Here is an 18,573-nt window from a genome sequence, read left to right on the forward strand (position 1 = left end):
GCTGTCTAACCTGCCTGTTGCTAGGTATATTGTTAATTACTTAATTCTTTGATAATGGATGGTATATATTCTAACAATTTTCTCTTATGTCTAATTTGACAAGCTCAACATTACTAGTTTTTCTTGGTAGCCGAATAACAAATTATGTGATTAGTTTGTAGGTCTCATATAGATCCAGTTTAGATATTTTGATATGCTTGGAGATACACTTAACATATTATTTGATGCACAAATGTTACATGCGTAAATAATACAAACTATGTAATATTACGTATAATCAAATGAACACCAAACTGGGGTGGCATAGTGAAAACAGGGAAAGGAGCATGTTTATATGACTGAGAAAGCTCGAATGAGAAACGTTGCAGAATCATTGCTATTGTTGCTTTTGCTTCTGCCATAGCAAAATTTTGCCCAATGCAAACACGAGGACCGTAAGAAAATGGGAAAAATGAAGTAGGCCCTTTAAGGTATGTTGCGTTCAGTACTCCTTCTGAGAATCTTTCAGGTTTAAACTCGTTCACATCTTCACCCCATATTTCACGATCATGATTAATATGAATCATTGCTAATGCTAACTGCATACCGGGTGGTATCATCATGTTTCCCAGCTTTGTTTCCTTTGTAGTTGCTCGTGATAACATAATCACCGGAGGGTATAACCTAAGAACCTCGTGCAGTATCATTGTCAAAATTTTAAGATTCTTAAGACCCTCGAAATCAAGTTCTTGTGTACCAAAAACTTGTAAAATCTCTTCTCGGGCTCGGGCTTGCCATTCATGATGCAAACTTAAGCAAACCATAGTCCAAACAATCAAATTCGAAGTTGTATCGGATCCAGCAATGTAGAATAACTTGCATTCTTCAATCACTTCATCCATACTCATCCCAACGCCATTTTCTTCTATTTCTTTAAAATTCGATTGTAGCAAAATTCCAAGTAAATCATCGAAATTACCTTCTCCCCCCTCGATCGCTTTCTTCCTCTTGTTGATGATACTCATTAGCACGCTCTTAAGCTCTTGGCGGTTTTGTTTAAACTTTATGTTTGCTTTTGTGGGTATGAACCTGATAATAAATATTAGCAAATCAATTAAGCTAAACATGTATAAGTATTACATAGCCAATTAACATTTTCTTTAGCAGCAAACACACACACACAAAACCCCTTTTGTTCACGACGGGACTTGAACTCACAACTTCAAGGTTGATGAGTCTCCTTGATACCATTATTCCAGAAACCTGTCGGTTCCAATTAAAATTATTAGATCGTTAGAAGACACTATATTTACCTTCTTCCGGGAAGATGAAGCATAAACAACATTTGAAAAATAAGATCAATTTGTTCCTTTTGTATTTTAAATATCTTTCTTCCTTCTTCATAACTACTTCCAAATGCGGTTCTTGAAATCACTTCGCCAGCCAAATTATCAATATACGGCCATACGTCAACTTCAGTTGAACCTGATTCAGCAGTTAGAAGCTCCCATTTGTGAACCATATCACTACAACTCGAACTGATAGCCTTAAACATTATCTATATGCAAATTAAGACTAAAATCAAAACAAACATTATGAAAAATGGTGTTTACATGTCATGTCAATCTAATAATGAAACAAAAAGTTAATTAACCTTGAGATTTTGAATATGAAAAGCTGGATTGATGATTTTGCGATGTTTGGTCCATTTGTGACCCTCAGTGACTAATAGTCCTCCAATGATGCTATCTCGAAATGGTTCTGGATGCGGTTTTTTGAACTCGTCCGGTTTTGATAATATCTCTTTTATCAACTCTGGATCTCTTATATACATCCTTGGGTTTGGCCCCAACCATATGAATGATTTATCACCTGTCAAACACAAAACACACCTATTATATATAAGCCACCAAGATATTAAGATCATATCATAGTCGTATATATACAACTCATAATCAAAGTTTAAGAAACCTATGCTCTGGACTGTCAAAAGATATTGTATCTTTCTCTTAATTATCACCTTTTTTATTTAAACACTCTTTACAATCTCAGACTAATTGTTGTACTGTGCAAAACAAAGATACAAACAGAAGAAAATTAATTCATAAATTAATAGTCGTACCATATTTAGTGATGATATGATGATCAAATGGTAGAGCATATGAAGTGAAATCATGGGTGATTGGAATAGGCTCTGCTCTACCTTGTTTCACCATTTTTGCAAACTCTATCATGTCACCAAATACAAACTTGTATGAATTACCATTATACCCTTCATTTCTTAGCCATTTCTCTAGTTTCTTTGGCTTAAACCATGCCCAATTCAGCACTTTCCAACCCCACCTCACTATCACCACAATAACTATGGCTATGGCAACTTTACCCATTGATGTTTCCATCTTTTCAGCTCCTGAGAAATTAAACAGAGTATACTTAATAATGATTGATTAGTATTAATACTAGTAATTTAATTATTTATATAATAAATAATAATATATGATCTTCGATGTAACATCTCTCTAGATGAGCACATGGCGATGCCATCGAGACGATAGCTACTCCAGTAGTACGTAGTCATTATCAAGATGACATAACATATTATATGATTTTTGTCGTGTTGTACTTTTAACTTCTAATTGTAAAATTGACCGTGCTGTAGTTTTAACTATATAATCTCGTTGACTTCCAAGTATAGCTAATTGACATTGGGATTAAGTTAAACAGGTAAAATTTGGACAAATGATAGTAAAATAAATTTGTTAAGCGTTCTAAATCAAAATCTAAATGGGTAGCGGTCAAATGGATGTTGTGCTACTTGAAAAGAACTTCTAATATGGGATTACGTTACACTATACGCAAGGTCACATTAAGAGCTTACGCGGATGCTAATTTAATGAATGTGATGATTTGGAGAAGAGGACTACGAGGTTTGTGTTCATGATTGGAAGGATATTGGTTAATTGGATGTGTAAACCTAGAGTGTAGCTTTGTCAACCAAGGATGCCGACTATATAGCCTTTGCTGAAGCAAGCAAGGAACTAGTATGGTTGACGAAACTTTTTGGTAGAGTTGGGTAGGGGATAAGTGTATTATGTCTTGTATTGTATATAACAATCAAACTAGAGTTCATCTAAGAAAGAATTCAGTGTTATAGGGGTACGAAATTAATTTGAGGTGTTTTTATTATTCCAAAACTCATAAATGATGGTACTTTAACACTTGGTAAAATCTTTTCGACTAAAAATCAGTCTTATTGGATACAACATTGTAAAAAACCTCGATTACTCGTTTTTAAGAGCTGTCCGTGTTGGTGCATGAATCCCCAGCCGTTGTTTATCTTTATGTTTAACACATTTCGGTTATGTAATAATGTTTACTCGAGACTATTGATTACAGTTGTGTTTGTGCGTACTTAACTTGTTAAATGATCAATAAGTTAAAACTGCTCAGACAGTCGACCGAGTGTGTGTACACACTCGACCGACTGTCCTACTCAGTCGACCGACTGAGGGACACACTCGACCGAGTGTGTCTGGTAGGCAGTATATATACGGGTTTAGCCTAATTGTTTGAGGTTACTCGTCCCATTTACCCCAAGTCATAGGTTTTCGTCTCCAGAGAACCCTAACACCATATACCACCGAAATATATCGTCTAGGTGTCGATCTAATCTAGTTTTGGCTCTAGGTTTGATCTATTCAATCCCAAAACGACCCATATCTCGGTTTAACCCTATTCTAGTGTATTCCGCCTCTAGGATAGATTGCAAGCGACTTAAGATCCTAAGAATAAACGTCTACAAAGTAGTATCAGAGCTGAAGTCTCTGGTTTTGCTTGATCAAATCGTTTTTTGGGTCAAAATTGGTGTTTTTGGTGTGTTTGGGTTTTCAGTCAATTAATCTGCTTTTCTATGTTATTGTTGGTGTTTTTATTGTCAAAAGGTGTTTCTGGAGTCATCAATATTGTTTTCTACGTGTTGGTTTTGTGTTTTTCATCCATAATCGATTGCAAAATCGATTTTTGTCTAGAAAACCCTAATAGTCGACCTGCTCCTGTCAAGAACACACTTGGCCGTGTGTGTCCTAACAACCGACCGAGTGAATCCTTAGATCGACAGTGTGAGTAGTTCAACCGACCGTGTGAGTTTTACCGGAGCCGTGTTAGTTTTCTAAAGTCAGTCGGCCGTGTGAGTTAGTCACTCGACCGTGTGAGATAGTCAACCGACCGTGGGAGATAGACAATCGGCCGTGTGAGTTAGTAATACCCAAGGCTCAGCTTGTAACGAAGTGCTGCCAAAATTTAGTCAGACAATCGACCGTGTGAGTCATACACACGACCGTGTGTCTCATTCAATCGACCGTGTATCAAGGACAATCGACCGTGTGACTTTAAACAGCTCATAATTAACCTTAAGTTTAATACTCAATCAATTAAAATGTCGGACACAAACGAACAAGTGACAAATGAATACAGTGCTTTTGTAATTGCACCTGGACTACAAAAACTGTTACTTAATGAAAGTGAATCTGGTTCATCAAATAAAGTACCTAGACTTGACAATCTTAAAAACATCTTGGACTGAAAGTTAGGTTTGTTATTTACTTAAACGGTGTCGATTCTATACTTTGGGAATGTATTGAGAATCCGTATGTATGGCCATGCGGAGCAGATGGTGAACCCAAAGAAACTTCACAGTTTAGTCCTACAGAGCGTGAGGAGTACAATCTTGAGTGTAGATGTTATGCTCAGCTAACCCAAGCTTTGTCAAAGGAGATTTTTCAGCAATTTAAGAACCGAAACAAAACATCGTATACTATCTGGTTGGCTCTTCAATCTGCAACAGAAGGTACAGCTACTTACCGTGCGACTAAGGGTAAGGTTTTGAAGGATGAGTAGAGAGTGTTTGCAGCTCTTCCATCAGAATCTCTAGGACAAACTTTGGAGAGATATCGGTTATTGGTTGCAGAGATGGCAGATTATGGGATTGAGGTGCCTGATGAAAAGGCAGTAAGGGTGTTGAAAGATGGTCTTCCAGAAAAGTGGGATCATGAGATAGAAAAGATTCAGAACAGGTACAGTTCATCAGGTCGTCCATTGACACTAACAGCTTTTACTTCGAAGTTGATGGAGAAGGACATTCAAGATGAAGCAAAGAGAAAGAGACTTAGTTCTATAGCTGCTGCGGCGTCCACTATTGGGACATCTTCTGGTACTCATGCTCCACTACAGACAGCATACATAACAGCCAATGCTTCACAAATGTCTTCACCATCGTCTCAGTTCAGCTATTTTAATGCTAAATTACAAGCTCAGAATTCTACAATTAAGATGATTGAAGATTCTCCGATCCAACAGACTCAGACTCCTGTGTTTCAAACTGAGAATATCAAGAAGAGATCTCGCGAATCTATTCAGGAAGATATGGCTTTGGCAGCTATTGTTGTTAACTCATACAACGATATGATTGGTGGACAAGTGCTTAATAGTCATCTTGAAAATGAAGACTATGATCAAATTGATGAGGACGAGCTTGAGAGAATGGATATACTCTACTGTATGGGTATCATTGTGAGACGTGCTAGAAAGTACTTGAAGAGAACAGGACAAAGATCGTTGAGTTTAAATCGCGATTCGAAGTTTGGTTTTGATATGTCAAAGGTTAGGTGCTACAATTGTGATGAATATGGTCACTTTAAGAAGACTTGTACGAGACCACCCAAGCCCGGTTTTCATGATCCTTTTCACCAGACAACCATCTCAGTTACTCCACAACATGTAATTGTAGAGAAAGAATCTTCGGGTTCTTTCAATCTAAGGCTTTGACTACAACGTATGCTGATGAAATATGTGACTGGTCCATCTCGGTAGATACACAGAAAGCTAACGTTGTGTTTGTAGGTAAAAGTGAAGCTGAAATTGAAGAGGAAAGAATTGTTCGAAAAAATGCAGGTTGTACTGGTAAGGATAATCCGAATTGCACATGCTATCTGTGCAAATGTGATGCAAGGTTGAAGAGATCAGAAGAGCATATGAAATTCTGCTTTAGGAAGAGGATTAAAGATAAGTTGTATGATAAGTTTCGCAAAGCTCAGGACTTATCAGATCTTGAGTTTACTACTGATTCGTCTGATGAAGAAGAAGGGATGAGTTGTCATGTTGGTACTTGGTTCAGGAAAGAGTTGGAACATTTGCTCAACTGTGATCTTAAGAGTGGTGATGAGAAGATTGTTACGGTTCAGAGTCCAGTTTGTTCATATCAAGGTGAGGGTAAAAAAGGTTATGAGGCTGATTACTCAAATAGTACGAGTTCAGAGTCCGAATCAGAATCAGATGCAGATTCTCAGGTTGGAAGAAATGACTATGCATTCATGGCCAACACGTCTGGTAATGATAAGGTATGTAATGACTCAGTTTCTAGTTGTTCTAAATGCATTGGTTATGAATAGGAAATTGAGAGGCTTGAATGTGTTATCACTAAGCTTAATGAGATATCTGTTACATGTGAGATCTGCCCTAAGCTTAGAATTGAACTCAAGAACCTAAGTGTAGAGAATCAGACTAATAAAAAGAACTATGAGGATGCACTTTTCTACCTTAATAAACAGAAAGACTATGTTGATGTGATTAAGTCTTTAGAAAATCAGGTAGGTCACTTAAAATCAACTGTTATAGATGATGAAAAAGTGATTACTATGTATTTGGGACAAACAGAGACTCTTAAGGCAGAAAATGATTCCTTTAAGTTGAAATATGAGTCTGAGAAAGCTAGGATTGACAATTGGCAGCGGATGTCTTATGTGAAACAGACTCTTAATCATCCTAAACAGCAGGGTTTAGGTTATGACCAGGTTGCACTACCTCTTTTGGGTGAGTATATTAATAAACCAGTTGAGAAATGTAAGGGTCCAGTTGTGGAATCAGGATATGGTAAGCCTAAGGAAACACCTGTTAAGAGTTCTAGTAAGGTGGTTGAGTCAAAGAAACCTATAGAGGTTTTCTATGAAACAGAGTCAGATACTGATATCGACACTGAGAAAGACTGCAAACCTTTTAAGCCTGTCACTAAACCGGTTACCATTCTACAAAACCCTGATAATGCTAGTAGGGTGACTGAAAGTCAAAAGGCTCAGTGTAACGACCCAACTTCGTTTTACCAAAAACACGCCTAAAAAAAAAAAATTTGAACCTGTACATCTGGACGGCGTCCAGATTCCTGGACGGCGTCCAGTACTGAAGCCTTGGACGGCGTCCAACACTTTAGGACGGAGTCCAAATGAACTAACGGGGACTGATCAGTTTTTAAATTTCACGCGAGCGGAAAACCCGCTTCCCGACACTTTTTAACGAAACGACTTTCACAACACATCATATTAAGTAACATTAAGAGATTTCCACAATAAAAATAAGTTTTACAACACCGGGCCCGCAATGACCCGTTTTACAATTAATGTAGCGATTTCAACCCATTTATAACTTTAGACGGATTAGGACTCTACAACCCAACCCGATACCCAGAGCATAATCCCGGGGACTACCAATCCCCAAACCGCTATCAATATCCAAAAGCTACCCCATCGAGCCCAAGCGCTCCTATGCATCTAGCTTAACAAACTAGCTAGCTTCAAACCACAATACCTGTAAAAAGGTAAACAACAAGAGGGGTAAGCCTAGGCTTAGTGAATGCAATAATTATACGTATACATATATAATATACCTACTTGCAAAACACTTACACGAATACCTCATACACGCTAGCAATTTATATAGCATACCATCGCAAAGTATAACGCTACAATCTTCAAGACTACAAGCTAGCACAACAATAGCATATATAACTCGAATAATATATTATGCTACACTACAACACGTAACCTTGGTCAAACAATAACACGAGGGAATGGTACTTCGAATTTCCTACCGGTGTTCATAACAACCGTTAGTGTACAACGAAATATATCACTAACCCCTAGGCTATTCGGACAACGAAATATCCGCTCGAAGCAATCATTAGTGTACAACGAAATATATCACTAACTCTTGGTCGGTTTGGACAACAAAATGTCCATCGTTAGTGTACAACGAAATATATCACTAACTCTCGGGCAAATTGGACAACGAAATATCCATCGTTAGTGTACAACGAAATATATCACTAACTCTTGGTGGTATAGACAACGCATTCCCGGCCCCTTTCCCGCCCTACAAATAGATACATTATATACACACATATATAATCATTCCACTCACCTCGAGATGCCCACACAAATCATATATGTAAACCGTCTCCAAACGCAACCAAGCAAGCTTTTACCTATAATACGCATATAGATATACACACAATCAACATACATTCTCTACACGAGAATTCGACTCCAACACCCTTAACCGAGGGTTTATACCTACCACAATCCGCCCATTTAGACACCTAAAGTGGACTTCACCAATTACCATTACGGGTGGTAATTCCGACCCATTCAAACACGTCGTTTAACACTTAACAAAAGCGTTTAACATCCAATTAATCCAAATTAGTGTCATTACCAAATTCGACCCATCTAAGTCAACCCATTTTGACAAAAGTCCCAAAAACATCTTTAATCACTAACGGCTAGGGATTAACTTTCCAAAATACCATTTAACACTTGAATCAAACATTTATATACTTGATTCATCAAATCTTGACCCATAACTTAGTTTGACACCAAATCAAGGTTAACACCCATTTGTCATACCAACATGTTCTTATGAATATCTAAACACTAACACAATTACAATCTAGTGGTTAAACACCCAAACCATGACCAAATTCATCCTCAAACCCTAAACCCACAATAATCGGGTTTACTTACACAATACATAAAGTAAAACCCCCCAATTCATGAGAAATGGAGTTTATAACCCAAACTAGTTCAATCCCTAAATATAAACAAGAATCTTAACAATTAAATTCGGAGTTAGAGTTTACCATAACAATCAAAACGTAGCCGATAACGAAAGGAACAACTTTAACTCTCGTGACCCGACCCAAACCGCTCTTCTTCTTCTCCAAACTAAGCTTTCTCTCACTAAAAATACCTCCTCTCTCTAGGGTTTGAAGATGATAGTGTTGGTGGGTGAAATGTGATCCATAAATGAGGTTGGATCAGTTTTAGAGGCTCCAAACCGACCCTCAAGTGATAAGACACAAATACCCCTTTTAAATTCATTAAAATTCCAACAGTTGGCCTGTCAGGCCATTTGGACGGCGTCCAAAATGGCTGGACGGCGTCCAACCTTTCACTGGTGGACGGCGTCCCAAAATCTGGATGGAGTCCCACTGAACTGAGTCTGAAACTGAACTTATTTTGGTCGTAACTTTCAAATCGTAGCTCCGTTTTTGATGAATCAAATATCGTTGGAAACGTAATGAGATTTAATATCCAATGGTAAGGGTTTAGAACATCAACTTCAATTTTATTTGGGATCCAAACATAAGCTTACAAGCATCATAATTCGAATGACGTCCAAAATAACGTGTAACTGAAAAACGGGTGTTACACTCAGTCTAAGAGCACTGTGACTCCTAAACAAAATAAGAAGAAGAACACTCAGAGAGTGTCACCTAAGTTTGTCAATAAGGGAAGGTTAGACGAAACAGGTCCAAAAGGTGAGAATTCCAATTCTGGTAATGTGTCCAAGTATGTTCCGCCTGGTCATCGACAGACTGTTAAGCAATAAGTCTTGTCACCCTATACGACTAGACAACATACTGAACCACCTAGGAGATAGTTTTCATCAATTAGACGCAAATTGTTTAATTCTCATGATTATGATAATGTTAACTGCTTCAATTGTGGGAGGTTGGGACACGGGGCTGTAAATTGTAGACCCATTCGACAGACACCCCGAAGGAAGGTTGATCTTAGTCCAAATCGTTCCTTTAATAGGAGATCACCTTCACCAGTGTTTAAATCTTCTCCTGTGAAAACAAATGAAATAAAGGTTTTTCAAACTAATGATTACTATAGAAAACCATTACCGAATAACACAGTTTGGAAACCTAAATTAGAAGTTAAGGGTGTTCAAAGTCCTGAAGGTCCTTCTGGATCTAAAGGACAATGGGTGGAGTTGCCAGTTGTTGGTGTTGATGGGAAACCCACTGCCATTAGGGAATGGGTGGCCCTTTTCTAACTAATCCTCTTATTTTAATGTGCAGGTCGCCTAAAATCCACGCTGCAGTACTTGGATTGTTAATAGTGGGGCGTCCAGGCACATGACAGGGAACTTGTCCTTGCTTTCTAATGTGAAAATAGTGGATGGAGGACCAGTTTCTTTTGCAGGTAGTGAAGGAGGATTTATTACTGCTCAGGGTGTTATTGCTAATGAGAACGTTAGCTTTGATAAAGTTAATTATGTAGAGCAGATGTCGAACAATCTGCTTTCAGTTTCACAAGTTGGTGACAAAAAGTATACCGTTGCTTTTGATGATAAGTTTTGTTATATTTTGAGAAAAGAGTTTGTAATTCCGGAAGACATGATTCTGATGACGGCTCCAAGGTACAAGGATCTCTATATCCTTGATATGCATAAGGCTTATGTTAAAGCAGCTACAGGCCATCAGGCCTTCATTTCTAAGGCTACTGAACAGGAGTCGATTATCTGGCACAAGCGTATGGGTCATCTGAGTCTAAGGAAGATGAATAATCTAGTCCATAATGAATTGGTTGAAGGTGTGAATGTTAAGAGTTTTCATATTCCTGAAGGTTGTCTTCCGTGTAAGCAAGGGAAACAGACTAAGAAGTCACATACTGCCAAGAAGCATCATTCAGTTAATATTCCTTTGGAATTGTTGCACATGGATCTCTTTGGTCCAGTTAACTGTAAAATTCTCACCGGAGAGTCTTATTGCTTGGTAGTTACAGATGAATATTCCCGTTTCTCGTGGGTTGTAATGTTGAAACACAAGTAAGATACTTTCGATCATATTAAAGTTTTGATTCTGAAGCTCGAAAGTTTGTATAAGTTGAAGGTTAGAAAGATTCGTACTGATAATGGTACGGAATTCAAGAACAATCAGATGCTACTGTTTTGTAATGAGAAGGGGATACAACAACAGTTCAGTCCTACTTATACACCACAGTCAAATGGTGTTGCTGAAAGGAAGAATATGACTCTAATTGAAACTGCAAGAACAATGCTAGCTGATTCATGTCTTCCAATTTTTTTCTGGGGTGAAGCAGTGAGTACAGCATGCTATGTGATGAACAGAGTTCTGGTGGTAAAGAGACATGGTAAAACGTGTTATGAACTGTTACATAAGAGAAAGCCTAATATTAAACATTTTGAACCTTTTGGTGCTCCTTGTACTATTCTGGTACGAGACGCTGGAGGGAAATTTAATTCAAAGGTTGTATCTGGTATCATCTTGGGATATGGGAATCCGAACAAACGGGTGTATAATACTGAGTCAAAGTGTGTGGAAGAACATTATGAGGTTGATATTCAACGCAATGCTCCACCTCGTGTTAGTAAAGGGTTCGCATGGCAGTTTGAATATGATAAGTTGTTTGATTCTTTCAATCTTCTACCAGATGCTACAGATGAAGAAGTTCTGACTCAGATATTGTTTGATTCTCAAAACTCTTCTGAGAATGTTATCACTATTCCAGCGCAGGTTCAGAATCCGGTTTCTAGCTTGCAACTAAGTTCGTAGAGTGTTAGAGGTGATTTTGATTCAAATGAGGACGGGGTAGTATATACAGATGAAGATAGTGAGCTTGAAGATGACGAGGAAGTTAGTCGAACGCAACTGACAGAGGAACATCTTAATTCTCTATATAATCAACCACCAACTGTAACAGTGACTGAACCGCCAACTGAAGCAGGAGGTGTACATAGATCCAATCATGTTATTCTGCCACCTAAACGTCTTGATGATTATTATGTGGATTCAAGAGGCATTCTAGTATTCCTCAAGCGAAGTCTAATGAAGCTTCTACATCTAGATTTCCGACTACATCAGAGGTTCCCGTGACAAGTATAAGTTCAACAGTAGCAGAAGATGTTCAGACAGAAAGTGCGAATGTGGTAACAGCTTTTTATTCATCGTTAAATAAGACAGAAAGAATATTTGTGCATGCTCACTCATGTTATGTGTGTCAAATCGAACCTAAAGATGCTTATGAGGCATTGAAGTTTGAAGAGTGGGTTAGTGAAATGCAAGAGGAGCTGTTACAATTTAAACATTTAAAGGTTTGGAAGCTAGTCAATCCACTACATGGTTGTGTGCCCTATGGTCTTCGATGGGTTTTGAAAAATAAAAAGGATGAACAGGGTATTGTTATCAGAAATAAAGCTAGACTAGTGGTAAAGGGATATCAACAGATCCCTGAAATTGACTATGATGAGGTTTTTGCTCCGGTTGCACGACTGGAAACAATTAGGATTTTCTTGGCCTTTGCATCCTTCATGGGATTTAAAGTTTTTCAGATGGATGTTAAAAGTGCGTTTTTGTACGGAGAGATCAATGAAAGAGTGTTCGTTGAACAACCACCCAGTTTCGAAGACCCGCATTTCCCAGAAAAGGTTTATCGACTTGAAAAGGCACTTTATGGTCTTCACCAAGCTCCTAGAGCATGGTATACAATGTTGTCCAACTACATAATTGAAAACGGTTTTAGGAGAGGTGTCATTGATCAAACACTTTTCATCAAGAAGAAGGGACAACATCTTATGTTAGTGCAAGTTTATGTTGATGATATTATCTTCGGGTCAACAGATCAGGGAATGGTTGATGAGTTTGAGAAGGTCATGCAGCATAAGTTCAAAATGAGTTCAATAGGAACGATAAAGTTTTTCGTAGGTTTGCAGGTAGCTCAGACGGACAAAGGCATCTTTTTGCATCAAACCAAGTATGTTGCTGATATTCTGAAGAGGTTTCAAATGGAAGCAGAAAGACCAGCTAAGACTCCGTTGTCTGTGAATCATGGGATATCTCCTGATTGTGAGGGTGCTTCAGTGGACCCAACATTATACCGAGAAATTATAGGTTCTCTAATGTATCTTATAGCTTCTCGACCAGATATCATGTTTGCGGTTTGTCTGTGTGCTCGTTATCAGGAAAATCCTAATGTTCATCATATGTTAGTGGTTAAGAAGATTATGAGGTATTTGAAAGATTCACCGAGTTTAGGGTTATGGTATCCGTGTGAGGATGGGTTTGATCTCACAGCCTACAGTGATTCTGACTATGGCGGGTGCAAGAAGGATTTTAAGTCAACATCAGGAGGTTGTCAGTTCCTTGGAAGTAAACTAGTTACCTGGCAGTGTAAGAAGCAGACAGCAGTGGCTCATTCCACTTGTGAAGCAGAATACATTATCGCGGCCAGCTGTACATCTCAGGTTATCTGGATTCAACAGCAACTACGTGACTACGGTTTGCAAATTTCTAACACTTCTATTTATGTTGATAATACTGCTGCCATAGCTATCACTAAAAATCCTGTAAATCATTCTAAAACGAAACATATAGGGATTAAATACCATTTCATTAGAGATTGCTATGAGAAAAAGCTGATAGATGTAGTGCAGATAGACACTACAGCCCAAAGGGCTGATCTCTTCACAAAAGCTTTTGATAAACCACGCTTTGATTTTCTGTTAAAGGAAATAGGTATTAAATTGCTTACTGACGTGGTTCCCGAAACTGAGGTTCCTAACACAGAGGAACCTAACCAAGAGACTGAGTTGTGAAGAACTTGAAACTTCTTGTATAATATGTGTAGCTTTGCATGGTTGTTTGCAGGTCTTTTGCATGTTCTCGTGTCATTTGCATGATAGGTTAGTATTTCATGATATTTCTGCATGTTTGCTTATATTTTTAGATAGTTTTATGCTTTTGTACAGAGAAAATTAAAAAGTCATAAAAATCGGAAAAACCAGAAAAACAAATAAAATTGAAAAATTGAAAATCCATAAAAATTGAAAATCCTGAAAATGAGTTGCTTATTCTATGTTATGGGGAAGTGATTGCAATACTGAACTGACATGTAAGTTGTGAACAACGAGTAATACATGATGACTGATAATGTGGTAGTGGACTTTATTAGCCTAATTCTAGATAGAGATGATCACACTAACAAAGCGTAAATATCATGATGAGGAAATCATAGAAAGATTTACAGCGGTTGAGGGTAGTCGCCTACTTATCACTGAATATGTACTGAGAAATGATTGTTCAGAAACTCAACAGACTGTTGAGATCTCCCCTACTACGATTTATACTCGGTAGCAAAGGATAATTTTGTGAGTCCCCAAGGTGAGCATACTTTGTCTAGGATGCATACTTGTTTCTATTTACCCTTATTACTTGGACCGAAATTCAACAACATATAAATCGGGTACCCAAAGGGAGGTGTTTTCTCTAAAAGGGTTGAGAAGTGCAGTCTTGTATCACAGACACAGAATGATTTATATTTTGTAACGTCATCGGTTTCTAGATTTCAACATCAGAAGATTGGTTTTCCGAGCAGTTACTTCTAAAGTCAAAGACATTGGTGCATCATCATCATGTATAGTTGTAGTTATTTATTTACTTTGTTTGTTTTATTTATGGAGAAAAGGCAACATCAGGAAAAAAAAATTGCAAGTTATGTTATGTATCTGTTTATTTCTTTAGTGTTGTATATAACATGATGCACCACCTAACTACAAGAGAATCATGGATCAAGAATTGAACAACGCTTCAGCGATTCCTATGTTATCTAAGTCTGAGACAACGGATACTCCAATCGGAGATTTATTTGAACGATTTCGTTATCTACATCCGAGGGGGAGAATTTATCAGATCATCAGATATAGAGAACTTAAATCATTCAGTTCACATCTCATTTAGTGAATTTTACATCTTTTGTCTGTGGTATGGAATTGTACCCATTGACCTGGATAGAGGGAATATCTTCTGGAGGATATCTTAGCGTTCCATCACTCAAATATATATATATATATATATATATATATATATATATATATATATATATATATATATATATATATATATATATATATATATATCACTTCCATTCATCCAACATCATACATCATACTATTTAGTAAATTTTACATCTTTTGTCTGTGGTATGGAATTGTACCCATTGACCTGGATAGAGGGAATATCTTCTGGAGGATATCTTAGCGTTCCATCACTCAAATATATATATATATATATATATATATATATATATATATATATATATATATATATATATATATATATATATATATATATATATATATATATATATATATATATATATATATATATATCACTTCCATCCATCCAACATCATACATCATACTATTTCCGTTTAAGTATGGGGTTTATAGCAGTCGGTATGCGCCTTAACAAAGTATGCAATAAATTTGAGATTCACAAGGTTATCTGAAACGAAAAGTATAAGTTTAAGGTAGAACCTCATGGCTGACAGGGTTGCTAGAAACATCGTGAGATGATTCTGTCCAATCAGATTGAAAGTACATTGATGTGATAAGAGGACAGCGTCAACATATTGTGCTCAATTGTTCTACCTGAAACATCGTGCGATCTCAAATGAGGACTGACTTCGTGATCTAATTCAAACATTGAAAAATGTTAATGTAACTAATATAACGTGATCATCGAAATCTAGGGTGAAAGTTGGTAAACGTTTACTGATATATTTGAAAGTTGTTCTGTATATGCTTTATCAAGTAAGTTATTGATTGAATTTTGGAATAACATGTCAATATAGTTCAGTTCTGATCCCCAAATCAAAAAAAGATTTAATCAATTTGATATGTCAACTCACAAAAAGATGTGTTATGCTCCCTGTAGTGTGATTCATGATAAGCAGTATTACCTGTTCTTGTGCTGATAACATCATATACTCTTCTTATGCTATTGTTTAATGAAACTGATGTTAGAAGTTGATCTATTACAGACTTAAAAGGTTAAATGTTATTGAATATGTCTGTTATAATATTGCTAATCATGACACACTGGATCTTTTACAGTAATTTACTTTGTGTATTTGCATGTGCATGCATATCTGAGAATGTTTGCATTCATAAGTTAGTTGCATGTGCATTTCTATTTCATATTGTAAGCTTAACAACTCAGTTCTCAGAAAGGTTTACTGTGAAAGGAATCCTATGTTTTACATTAAATTAGAGAATAAATTGTTTAGAGCTTAAAGGAACAAAGTGTGTTTGTTTTTATACTGTGGAGATCAGTCCCAGGGGGAGTGGACAAGGAAGGTTTTGTGGAATTGAAATCGAAATTTCCTAAGTTTTCAACCCAAAAGACAGTCGACCGAGTGAGTGTACACACATGACCGTGTGACCTACTCACACGACCGACTGACTTGGTGAAATAATGAGATGTGTTTAAAACACACTCGGCCGAGTGTGTATTCATTCACGACCGAGTAGGCGACACACACGACCGAGTATGTCTGTGGGTATAAAAGGGTTTGAGTCTCAAACGGCTCAGAACACTTGGTGATTTATAGAGAGGATTTTACCCAGTTTTTTCGAAGTTGTAGATCAAGTTTTTGATCTCAAGTTTTAGATACATCTTTCTTTTGTGATTACAGCACCACTAACAAGGTATTCTAACTCCTTTCCATTTGTTCTTAATCCTTGATTTTGTATTCGAATTACAAAACACGAATCGAGTGCCTTATGTGCTTAATCTGTTGAAATTTATGCTATATACTTGTTAATCGGCCTGTTTAGATGCTTTTGTGACCAGATCTTGAAGCAAAATCAACAGATTTGATCGATTTGAAAAATTGGGGTTCTCAGATCTGATGAACACGCTCGACCGAGTGTGTGACACACTCGACCGAGTGAGTTCACACACTTGACCGTTCGAAGACACACACAACCGTGTGTATGTACACACTCGACCGAGTGTATAGAAACCCTAATTTTTAAATTTTGCTGTTTTTGATTGTTTTGTTGAGTTCGTATCATGTTATACTGAATGTTTTGCATAGTTTTGCTCTAAGAATGTCAGGTCCAAGTAGTAGGTTAAGTGAAACTTGTAAATATGATCTCGAACGTAGGAAAGCTTTGGCCAAACACATGCCTATCCATGTAGAGACCAAAGTTGTTGCAACACAGATCACTCAAGATCAGTGGAAAGGTTTAGATTGCTTAACATTTCTTCAGATAGGGAATCATTTCTGTCCTAAGCTTATCCGAGAGTTCTATTCTAGTGTGGCCATAGAGAAGGAGCATGTTCATGCTAATTTCTTTGGTAATGCCTATAAGTGGACCATAGATGACTTTGCAGATCACTTACTATTGAATTACTGAGGAGCCAAGATTTATTGCCCTAGTAAAGATCTTAGAAAGATTTCTAGCAAATTTGATGCTGGTGGGGTGGCTTCACACATCACTAAGCCAGGATATGTAATTGGTTCGAATAGAATTGAGATCAGAGATGATGATGTTAGGGATGACTTGTTGCCTAAAAGGAGGATTATCAAAATAAACGTGGTGTTTAGAGATCTAAATGACGATTTGCTATCTGGTACTGAGGCTGTTCTGTTGTACTGTATTATGGAACGTATCAAGGTGAATTTTAGTCAGATTGTCATTAACATCATGAAGGACACTTTGGATAATGAGGAAAAACCGTTTCCCTATGCCGTCCTTTTAAATCATTTGTTTGATGAGCTTGATCTGTTTGAGGACACAAATTACAAATTGAAGCCAGTCCCAGAGGAAGTTATTGAAGGATAATTCTAATGCTTGCGATTTCGTGTGTTTATGTTTAATTATGTTTATTATGTAATTTGATAAGGCTAGTCTGTTAGCCTTAGTACTATAGTGTGTAATAAACAATAACCTCTGAACGATGTAACTGTGTGGGTATTAGTTAATGTGCTTGTTATGTTTGTTTATCCATTGATTCGTATAATTAACTAGATACCCCATGATACATGGAGGTAAATGCTTATTGGTTATGTTGTTTCGAGTGTTTTTTCAGTTATTCACTATGTCTCAAGAACAACAGCAGATATCTGATGAAGAACGTGAGCCACATATTCCTTTGTCATCTGAATTACCAGGGTTAATCGGTCGTGAAGATACAAACGAGCTTGCTTGTTTTGATGAAAAAGGTTCTGAAGCTCAAAGAGGAGGTTTTGGTCCGATTATCGCTTTCTTGAAGCGTTCTAGGATTTTCAAGGCTATCACTGCTGAATGCACTCCTTACTATTCGCATCAGAGAAGATTTTGGGAACTTGCTAGCATTGTTATTGAAAATGACAAGCAGGTGATTCTCAGCTCAGTTAACAATACTATTGTTCGAATCTCGGCTCAAACAATCAGGGAAGATCTGGGTTTCCCGGATAATGATGATATGCCGACTTCTTTACCAATTCTGAAGGTGAGAAGATGTTTGAAGCGATGCGGTTATGCTGGTGATATAACCAAAGCTGTGAAACGTACTAAGCTTCCAAGGCAGTATAGATACTTAACGTACGTTCTTTTGAGATGCTTGAGCCCGATGCAGGGCGGTTTTGATGAGATGACAGCAAAATATAGTTCTATGTTTGTCGCGTTGGT

General features: G+C 37.3%; 1 protein-coding gene across 1 annotated transcript; it reads right to left on the minus strand.

The window, feature by feature from the left end:
* Nucleotides 1–208: 208 nt before the first annotated feature.
* Nucleotides 209–2,486, minus strand: LOC139843639 (cytochrome P450 CYP72A219-like). The gene is made up of 4 exons (XM_071833748.1): nucleotides 2,102–2,486; nucleotides 1,634–1,851; nucleotides 1,293–1,537; nucleotides 209–1,068 (listed from the first exon to the last, which is right to left on the minus strand). Exons 1-4 carry the CDS (start codon nucleotides 2,376–2,378, stop codon nucleotides 258–260), a joined length of 1,551 nt encoding a protein of 516 aa, XP_071689849.1. The 5' UTR covers nucleotides 2,379–2,486; the 3' UTR covers nucleotides 209–257.
* Nucleotides 2,487–18,573: the final 16,087 nt, after the last annotated feature.

This window comes from Rutidosis leptorrhynchoides, chromosome 4 (genome assembly GCF_046630445.1).
Source record: "Rutidosis leptorrhynchoides isolate AG116_Rl617_1_P2 chromosome 4, CSIRO_AGI_Rlap_v1, whole genome shotgun sequence".
Classification (NCBI taxonomy): domain Eukaryota; kingdom Viridiplantae; phylum Streptophyta; class Magnoliopsida; order Asterales; family Asteraceae; genus Rutidosis; species Rutidosis leptorrhynchoides.